The sequence below is a fragment of the Orbicella faveolata genome, unplaced genomic scaffold, assembly GCF_042242905.1.
Source record: "Orbicella faveolata isolate gen_17 unplaced genomic scaffold, um_ofav_v1 contig_26, whole genome shotgun sequence".
Classification (NCBI taxonomy): Eukaryota; Metazoa; Cnidaria; class Anthozoa; order Scleractinia; family Merulinidae; genus Orbicella; species Orbicella faveolata.
In genome coordinates this window covers 8,604,183-8,615,000 of record NW_028301554.1, presented here as the reverse complement: position 1 = coordinate 8,615,000, position 10,818 = coordinate 8,604,183, and the positions used below count along the sequence as shown (strand labels likewise).

At 38.0% G+C, this 10,818-nt stretch overlaps 1 protein-coding gene across 2 annotated transcripts in view; it reads left to right on the top strand.

Moving 5' to 3' along the window:
• Positions 1-10,818, top strand: part of LOC110059150 (uncharacterized) — a 27,120-nt gene extending 16,302 nt beyond the window's left edge. For both annotated transcript variants that reach the window (XM_089295566.1, XM_089295565.1), the window contains 9 exons: positions 307-539; positions 945-1,029; positions 1,890-2,030; positions 2,233-2,468; positions 2,910-3,270; positions 3,888-3,982; positions 4,583-4,683; positions 5,215-5,601; positions 6,391-10,818. In XM_089295566.1, the coding sequence (XP_089151692.1) occupies positions 307-539; positions 945-1,029; positions 1,890-2,030; positions 2,233-2,468; positions 2,910-3,270; positions 3,888-3,982; positions 4,583-4,683; positions 5,215-5,601; positions 6,391-6,769 (2,018 nt within the window). In that variant the 3' untranslated portion in view covers positions 6,770-10,818. The remainder of the gene's footprint in view (positions 1-306; positions 540-944; positions 1,030-1,889; positions 2,031-2,232; positions 2,469-2,909; positions 3,271-3,887; positions 3,983-4,582; positions 4,684-5,214; positions 5,602-6,390) is intronic.

Genomic DNA, 10,818 nt, shown 5'->3' with positions numbered 1-10,818 from the left:
ATGCGCGTTGCAAACAAGATGCAGCTTTTGTCGCGAAAATTTCCCCTGGAAGTTTCGTCCATTTGAACAATTATGACACTCTCCTGGTTTATTAACTTTATTTGAAAATACTATTTTTTTTCCAAATAACTCGGCCGCTTTTTGAGATTTTTAATAGCTTTCTTTTGTAAACTAACGATAAAATGACTGACTTAAATTTTGTCAAACTGTAAAAAAGAAAAAAAACAAAAAAACATTTTTTGTGCCCTTGAAGGTGGGAAGGAACCTTAATCCCAGCAAACGACACCTTGATCTTTGTTTTCATAGGAAAGTATATGTACACTGAAGCTACTGCTCAGTCGGAAGGCGATAATGCTAAGCTCCAGCTTGTGGTACCAAGAGGTAGCTCATCTTCGTGTTTGACGTTCTTCTATCACATGTATGGATACTCAATGGGTACTCTGAACGTATTCAACGGAAATACTTCAATATTTACTGCGTCAGGAGATCATGGAGATAATTGGAGAAAAGTTACAAGGACAGTAAATTCGAGCGACGTTGTAAGTATGCCTGGATTGTGTGGGTCCTGAATTTTTGTAATCCGCAGTATTTTTGTCGTCAAAACATTTGAAAGATCTTCAGACATGTGCATTTGTGTATGTATGTGGGCGTACACCTTTGCATACGTATATACATAGATACACCTATCTACTCTTGGTCATGTCCATTATAAGCGATTTTGCTCAAACTGATTCGCATATTTTGACACACCATGATGGGCTTTTTTCGATTCGTGTACGATCGTGTTCGTGTACAATCGTGTACGATCACCAATGAGAGAACCTGACAGCTCCAAGAAACTCCAGTTTATAGAATAATCTTTTTGCTATCTCTTTTCATCTTCTTGAAATGAAAGGATTTGTCAAGGCCTGTGACTTTGAACTTTACACTTGTTTCTTTCCTAGCTGACATTCAAAGGAATAATAGGATGGTCATACGCAAGCGACATCGCCATCGATAACGTAACAGTTAGTGAAGGAAATTGTCCAGGTAAGACAGCTTGAGAACAATATAATCGTCATTTGATGTCCGTTGCCTGAAAGGCCAATCCTAAATGAAAATCGTACTGATCAAAATAGAAACGTATAGAACGGTTTCTCGAATGAGTGCCTATGGTGATTCGCATTTTCGTTGATTTTGCGTTTCTTCTCTCATAGATTGGTTTAATAAGCTCACGCCACGTTGTCACCGAATCAAAAGTAACAACGAAACCAATCTTTTCTTTCTTGCACACGTTTTCAATAGATTGGCGCCAGGTCTATGCATTTGTTTTGGGTTATGATTGCTTCATTGGACTGTCTGGAACATTTATTATTGGGCAGAGTGATGACCTTAGGTTTGGTTTTATGATTCACAATTGGAAACAGCTCTTATAGCTGTTCATTGAACAGCTCGGTTGAATGTAGTGTTGTCAATGAAAAACAACAACAAAAACAAAAACAAGAAAAACAAAACGTTAACAAAACAAAAATGAAGGCGCGGTGACCTCAGGTCAGTGCGCTCGGCTCCGGATCAAGCTGTCCCGATTCGAGCCCTGGCCGGGGGATATCGTGTCTTGAACAAGGCAAATTACTCTCCTAGGTGTGTAAATTGATACTGGCGAATTTAATGCGGGGGAGGGGGGAGGTAACCCTTCGATGGCCTAGTATCCCTTCCAAGGAGGGTGTAAAGGTACTCCTAGTGGCTTCATGGTACTGAAACGGGGGATAAGTGCCAACCTGGTGGACCACTTGGCTCGTATTACTGTCATCAAAAAAGAAAAAAAAAGAACGAAAAAGTAAAAACAAAGATGGAAAAACGACAACAACAACAACCACAACAATGTAACGGTTAATTCATTTCTCCTTTAGTTAGTATATCTTGCAACTTCGACAGCGGGCTTTGTGATGGCTGGGAGCAATCTTACTCAGACGTCTTTGACTGGACGCGTCGGACAGGATCAACATTGTCTTTAGATACAGGTCCAGACTACGATCATACCAGTGGGACAGGTAAGGAGAAAAACCTGAATTTAAATGTTATTGTTTGTTTATTTTGCTTTTCAGCAACATCATTTAAAACAGAAACTTCGAAATATGTGCGAAAATAGGAGTCACTTGTACTTTGTTTCTTTTTAATCAAAAAATATATATATATATATATATATATTTGTTATGCTTTCGGTCGGGCAAATATGTTTTTTTGCGTTCACAGGATACTATATGTATATCGAGACGTCGTTCCCCCGAGTCGCCGGTGATAACGCAAAGCTTGAGTTTGCTGTACCTGGAAATGGAAGATTTTCTTGTCTCGAGTTCTATTATCACATGTATGGAGACACTATGGGCACTCTTACAGTCTTCAGCGGAAGTGCGGTAGTTTTTAACACATCAGCTAACCATGGCAACACTTGGATAAAGGCGGAGATTACCATTCATTTGGATAGCATTGTAAGTTTTAAACTGTAGACACATGATTTATCTGGCAAATCACTGAAAATTTCATCCTCTACCTTCGAAAGAATTTTTACAATTAAAATGGAAAACATTACGCGTCCCTGACAAGTAAGCTTTGAGCAACGTGTTGTACATTTTATTTTTCGTACAGTCATATAAAAATACATGTACGTTTACTGATGACACAATAACACATGAAATTCAAACACAAACATAAAAAGAGGAAAAACTACAGACAGCGACACACAGTCAGGCGCAGACAAACCAGGGAAAAAAAAAACAAGTCTCCTTGTTAATCACTTTTCTTTGACCCTTTCTTCGACCCTTTGACCCTTAACCTAGCTAGACGATTTATCATTATCAAGGACATCATTTCTGTTTTACCTGAGATTACCAATGGAATAACAACTTTTCGTTCTTCTGTAATTCATCTAGGTGACATTTGAAGGAATAGTAGGATCCTCTTACACGGGTGACTTAGCGATCGATGATGTCTCAATTAGCACTGGAAGCTGCCAGGGGCACACTGCATCTCCAACGTTTTCCACAACGCCCATATTTTCGCCTTCAGTGATGTCAGATCCATCGACGTCTAGTCCTTCCTCTAGCCAAGCTTCATCGTCTTCAGGGCCATCGACTTCTAGTCCTTCCTCTAGCCAAGCTTCGTCGTCTTCAGGGCAATCCACATTTAGTCCTCCCTCTAGCCAAGCTTCTTCGTCTACAGGGCAATCGGCGTTTAGTCCATCCCCCAAGGGACCTTCATCCTCTTCTTCCTTGCCTTCGTCTTCTTTATCAGGTATTGCCTATTTGCCATCGTTTCTATTTAGAGAAAAACACTTAGCCTCAGTATAGTTGATAGAACCAGGTATATGATATGTTCACCTATCGATTCAAGATGATTTTGTTTTGATTTGTTGATGTATAGCTTTCTTGAGAAATCCCTGTGGCCACCTTGGTTAAGGAGAAATTGGATCAAATATCCTTTCTCCAAAATATTTACTCTTCAAGAATACATGTCTCACTAGACTGTAACAAATTATTACGACTGAAACCTATTTTTACAGTAAATATCACTTTAATTTAGTCATTATACAAAACCCCTTGAACCTCTATCTACTCTATCTAGTATGCAGTGAAATAGTGAGAACGGCATTTTATGAAACTAGACACCGTCGAGTGATGCTGGGAAAAAATGTACAATCTACAATATCCGAGAATGGCAAATGTGTTTGCTCAATATTGCTACCTTAATTTTGAAGGAGACTTTATTTTTTTATCTAGAAATGACAAGATCGAGATGTAGTTTCAAAATTAACTGTTTTTGTGCCTTGATTTTTTAGAATTTTCAATCACTGTCGTTCAATTTACTTATTTTCTAAGCACACTCCTACAATCCATATTTTCTCATCCTAGGTACTTCCATATCCTCCATTGCTCCTCCAACACCATCAGTAGAAGAAGCACAAGAGACTGTCGAGATGGAAATTCGAGACCTAAATATCGACGAGGTACTTTTTCAGTTATCATTGTTTTGTACTTCTTTGTTTGAGCAGGAGAGAGTAATAGAACGTAAATGACAAAACACAAACCAAAAAATACATTGGAGCAAGAATCACTTGAATGAAATTATCACATTCGCGTCTTTTGGCTTGCAAATGTTTAGGGCTTCTGATTCAGCTATACGACTCCAATTGATCGTCTGTATGCTATCCAGGCTGTTAAAAATGTTAAGGCGATGTCCTTGTGGATATCTCGTCGGACGCTGGCTTCAAAGAATGTCAGGATTGAAACCTCACTATTTTTTGGCAAGAGACGTTATTATATATCTGTCCTTGCATTTTTGACGTGCTAATTTGATCAGAAGAAGTCGAGAAGTTTAGCAGCTAAAGACGAAGTCCCTGAGTGATGTAGATGACGGTTAGTATTTGGTCATTATCTTCATTATTCCTGTATTGCTATTCTGACTTGTGGTTTCGGTTTCCGTTGTAATCAAATGATTAAAACCATTTCGAATTTGAAGTTGAAGTCAGGTAATTTTAATATTTGCAAATGCAATCTTTTTAATGTGACATTTCTTCTTTGTTTCGTTTTTTTCTGTTTTTAAAAAGTGGAATGACCAAATGGAAAGTGACTTTAAAAAAGAAGTTGCAAGGGCAGCGACAGATTACTGTGCTTTTGACGGAACACGATGTGGATTTACTACATCAAGGTAAATAGCCATCTACAAAATACGTTTACAAAAAGAAAAAACAAACGAAACACAAAAATCAAGTAAGATTGGTATTCTCAAATATATCTGCAGTACAAATATACATTCATTTTAAAAGTTTGCTGCTTCTACACAGAGAGTTGTTCCTCTTCCAAACTGAAAATCCAGTTAGCAAAAATCCACTCAGTGCATGATTGGTTTTGGCCGTTTGATGAATTATGATCTTTAGCTATGATCTTTGTAATTTCTCGATAGTTTGACTGATTCTCTCTAACATTTTGAACAAGTTTTACATTGAAAGTCGTGCCACAAAATACTACTACTCAATTTTCATGCTGATGTAATCTCAGTTCTTTTAGGGACAAAATATTAGTGATTTAATATCTTTAAATAGGTAAATAGGAACACCTTGTATATTTCCACAGCTGTTTCAATAATTATGCACCTGATTTAATTTTAAAATTAAACTGTAAAAAGTTTGCTCTAAACCTTTTTGTATCATTTACATCGTATTTTCTCTACCTTTTACAGTTCTCGGCGAAAGCGGTCGTTTGACAAAATTGTATTTACCATCGATATGGTTCACATTTTTCCTGGTTATCCAAAGGAATCGACAGATAATCCTTCAATCACCTTGTTAGCGTTTTACTTGCAACTTCCTCAGGGGTTCTCAGATAATATCATCAACAAAGACGTCCTAAAAGCCATCGTGGAAAGTAATGAACAGAGTATTGGAGGATCAGTGGGCGGTACCATCGTAAGCGTCCAGCCTTTAGCCTCCACTACAGAAACAACAGAAGAAAGTGACAAGGAACCAAAACCAGTGAATGCCATTATTATAGGAGCTTCTGTGGGTGGTGTTATGTTGGTCGTTGTTATCTTAATTGCTCTTCTTTTCCGTTTCAAGAGAAGGAAAAGGTAAGAGACCGAACTTGAACAGGTTGAATCCAAAATAAAACTAGTTGGAGCTTAATAACTACATTTCTCAGCTAGGAAAGGAAAACGTTAATAACATTATATAGCCCATTATATGAGGCTTTGATTTTGGCGTCGCTGTGCATTTTCACTCGCTGGTTTTGCATTGTGACTGTTTCCTGACTGGATGCGCGGCGTTGTACGACCTCGGCAGCTTACTAGCACAGTTTTAGTTTCAGAACATATCTAAATCGTCAATTTGAGTTAGAACATCCAGAATAAATAAGGTGTCATATAATATGCCTAGGGAGTTTTGCATTGAAGTACGTCCTTAGCACTGTCAAACACTGTCCGTATGTCAAAATTTCAAGTTTCGTTTAATCAAACAGGGATAATTCACCTTAATTTATGGACAAAAGTACGAATACGCTGTGCGCATATGCATGTCATAACGGCATGATCTATGTTGTCATTCCAATGAGAAATAAAAATATAAAAACAGTGGGTAGGGTTTCATCATTTCCTTTTGTCAGTAACCACAACCATATGTGACGTTGGTAATGGCCCCAGTTACCGTGAAAATGTTACGTTAAAAGATCAGTCAGAAGATTACCAGACTGCATTGATAATTGTCAGGTTTTTTCGTTTTTTTTTTTGTTTTTTTGTTGGTTTTTTTTCTGGATTTTTTTTTTTGGATGTTTTGGATTTTTTTTTTGTGGACCTTGACCATGAAAGCGATAACGGCAAAATATTTGCTTGTTTGTACGCTAATATAACTACTTTTTTTCTAAGATTAATTGCTGCAAAGAAGAAGGCGGGCTATGGTTTCAACAAAAATGTTTACCTTAACGATGCTTACTGCGTCGGTCCTGGAGAGCAAGACATCGAAATGAAGTGTTGTGATCAAGCTTTTTCAGCTGGTAATGTACCTGATTTTGGGGAGCACAGTTACGCGGCCTACAATGATCTGCACCCATGTAGTAATCACTCAGGAGTGGTCCTTAAGTTTCCAGACTCTCTAGCAGGAAAGAACAGTGAGGATGTTGCTGGACCTATCTACCAAACACCCGATAGTGGAGCTGATACACTTATCTACCAACCAATCAACAGTGGAGGAGATGCACCTATCTACCAACCACTCAACAGTAATCGAAAGTCATCTGAAGTCTGAGCTGAGAAAACCAGTTAGGGAAATGCAGCACCTGTCTGCCAATCACCGAACAATGGAGTTACTGCATCCATCTACCAAACACTCAACAATATACCTAAGTTTTGTGAGGCCTAGGTAGAGAGCAGTCAGGGAGACGTTGCCAAGTTCACCGGGCAGCTGACCCAATAACGGTAATTCCAAAGATCGAAACTAGGCAAAAGAAAAAAGGAAAATCAAAATAATAATAATAATAATAATAATAATAATAATAATAATAATAATAATAATAATAATAATAATCAGGCGCCATAATCGGGGACGGAGACCGTAAGTCTCGGGATTCACGGGCACCTATGATATGGGACATTTTTTCTATTTTTAGAACAAATTGCGCCATCTTGACGTCATATATCCGCGCGGATTCACGCACATGTCACGGGCTCTCGCGTGGATGTTGTCACGTTGTGTGATCATATAGTTAGAGTTGAGAGATTCTCTTGCGTATTTTTCACAGCAATGATAGGGAATAAGGCAGGGAATACGAACCAGGGTGCTTATATGTAGTTTTATGCTCTGAGCCAACGGAAAAGGTGGGTTTTTCAGGGTCGAAAACAAGACTTCAATCTCGCGCTGGGAATGAATAATAAGATCTGCTCACGCTAGTTGTAAGCTTACGCGTATGTTTTTGCGTTTGTTCTGACTTAAGATTATAGCAAGAAAACTCTCTACTCTGGTATCGAGTTAATTTTTGAGTTTCTCAGAGAAATGGTTAATCATAACCAAAACCTGTTTTGATGGTTTCTTATTGTTGCTGCTTGTTTGCTGCAAAAGTTTTTAAAAGGAAAGTCTGACGCGTACAATTAGCTCATTTGCATAGTGCAGCTCGTGGACTTTCAAGTCCGAGTCGGTGTTTTCAATTGTCAACAATTGTGCTGAGATGCTGCAACAAATTTCACGACTGCAAAAAAGGCTACTAACATCATGTGTGTTTTTTCAACATAAGCATAGTGAAGTTTTACACTGCGAAAATGAAAATAGACAAGGAGTTTTGATAACTCGATCAACAAAATCGAAATCGTTATTCCAAGTTGATTAAAGAAATCGTCATCGTAACTTTGCTGTTTATTTCTGCTTTATTCACATATTTTCAGCTTAGCTTTTAATATGTTCTCAAACATTTATCAATCTTAAATATATTTAAAAACTATAGAGCTATTGTTTGAGTTCGATGTACGCTTTCACATGAAAGTGTACAATTTGTCATGTTTACTGACCGTACAAAACACGCATCGGCGGGCGCTCTCATTCATCGACAACAGAGAATTTACTGGATTTTTACACGAATAAAACTGAGCAGTATCTACCGACGTAAAGTTATTAAGCCTTGATGAAACATCAAGCGTTGCTTACAATTCAGGCGAAACTCAAACTAGCAATTATTTTTTTTTACTTTTCGGTCGCGATAGACTGACAAATTCCTCGCAAGCGTGTGGTAAGAGGAGCTAGGAAACTATGAAGTCCAGAAGCTCTGCTATATCTAAATATATCCAGCTAGTTTTTGCTGTGTAATGGAAAAGCTGTTAATCCTCAACATATGTGAAATTTAAAGTAAAGTAATGTACAGCTCATGTAAAAGAAGCATCGTCGGAACACAACTTGGCCAGCGATATGTATAAGCTTACAGCGGAACATACCTAAATTCAACACTGTCTTACTTCACTCAAACTGAAGCAGCTTACGACGAAAATACTGAAGCAAAATTCCAACAGACGTAAACGCGTTGAGTTGTGGGCCAAAAACATGAAACATTTCGGGAATTTCGGACGCCATTTCCCCCGCGCGACATCCGCAAAAATCCTCGTAGCATGTACGCGCGTGTGCCGCAGGTGATGGCGCAATTTGTTCTAAAAATAGAATTAATTATTGTCCCATATCATGGGACAACCCCAATACTTGAAATGGCGCGCGCTTACGGTCTCCGTCCCCGATTATGGCTCCTGTAATAATAATAATAATAATAATAATAATAATAATAATAATAATAATAATGATAATAGAAATAGAAATAGAAATAGAAATAATGAAAAGAAATAGAAATAGAAATAGAAATAAAAATAGAAATAGCAAAGTAGCTGATCCTAAAATATCCCAGTCCACACTGACGTGAGTTTCTTTACCTTCATGTTTTAGAAACAAGGAACGATGGGGGTCCGTACAATATATATATATATTTTTTAATTTTATTATATGTGCGGACTTTGAAATGGGTATAACGAACTAAGTCTGTTTCACAAGGAAAGATTTTTAAAGTCCATAAAATGGATGTCACACTAGATCTCGTTTCATTACAACTGTAATAATATTTCCCCTTTAGGTAATATTGAATGTTTTTGTACCATTTAAGTGATTTTTAAGGTAAATAATTCACTTATCGTGGCGCGTAAAGTAACTGTCTAAAGTACCATACATGTAGCTACATTTTTAACGTTATAGTATACCTTCAGGTCGGCAATTTTCTTCAAATTTGGGTTTTTGGGTCAAAGTAGTGGTCGGAGAATTATCTGTAATTTCTGAAAAAAAATTGAAAAAGACTAATTGATTGGCGGAGAAATGGCGGTTTTACGTTTTCGCTGGAAGTAAAAGTTTACCTCTTGATTAACAGCCCTATGGCGTGTATGCAATCAACCGGGACGATTTTCGCGGGAATTACCTATACGGATGTCACGAATTGACTACTCAGTTGATCAGCGTTGTTGTTCTGACTACCAAGCATTTTTGGTATAAGGTGTAATTCTATTAAGTTATAAGTAAACATAGACCACGTTAAAAACATGGACCAGTTCGAAAAAGCGACTACAGCGAAAAACAAATGAAAATACATCAATGAGTCAGGAAGCGAAAGTTCGCCACGCGGATGAAGCTATAGCTATTGTATAAGGCGGGCAAAAAATTCGACGCAAGAGAAAAGAAAGATTCTGTAAAAATTTGGCAATTTGACAGCAATAACAGGGATGTTGACAGAGTCTCCGATTAATTCGATATCGACGAATCGTTGGATTCATTGAGACCCATTGAAATCTTATCCATGCAAAGTTGACCACGCACCGTTGCTCCGCGGCACTTTCTTTTATTTGCTTTCTTCGCCCAGCCATTCTAGCGTTCGTATCCCTTCTCGTCTTCCCCATTTTGCCAGAGTGACCAGCTTCAAGAAAAACCGAACTACAGAAAAATCATCTTTCCGCCCTCGGCGCCTTGAGCGCATTGCGAAACACAAGGGTTTTTGGAGATTCGCGCGTAAATTTCATCAGGAGGTTAACGGCAGTAAACTTTCCCTGCACTGATTGGCTACGTTATCTGAGAACCCAGTTGAAGGCGTTTGTGGGCGGAGTTTGTTTGCGCAGCAGATGACTTTTCTTACCGCTGTTTTCTCGAATATTTTTTTTGCTGGAAGCAGACACTTAAAAGAGTTATAACTCAAAGGGAATTTGTTCAATTGCCCTCAAATATGGACAGCAGCTACAGCTAGTTTAACATATAAACGACAAAAACGTGTCTGCAAATTGTTAATTTCGAAATATTTTTTCTTCGAGAACGATTTTTTTAAGATCACTCTACATTTTTGACATCCTATTTCGAAAATATTCTGTAACTTTTTACTGCAATTAAATATGGCAAAATGCAGACACGCTTTTTAAGCGCTTTGGGCCCTGACACCGAGGAAAAAATGAAATTGGCGAAAAACAAAATTCGCTTTGACTTGTAGCTTTCGAAAGATGACTCGGGCGCTCGCGTTTAGTGGTCGTGAAAAATTCAACAATTCATTTTACTTCAAAATTCTTGGTATAGGTTGATAGCCAGCTCTATAAACTTTAATTTGATATAGGGGTTTAGGTATCTACCGCTTAAACTGCACGCGCTACATCGCTTGCACGCGAGACACCAAATCTAGGAACTTAATTTAACAGAGCGCGGAAAATCTCGGCAGTCTTAGGTATATTCTATGCATGTTCTTCCTTAAAATTTCACCAATTTCAGCCCCAAGATGCTAATAAAAGTGATGTTTGATGAAA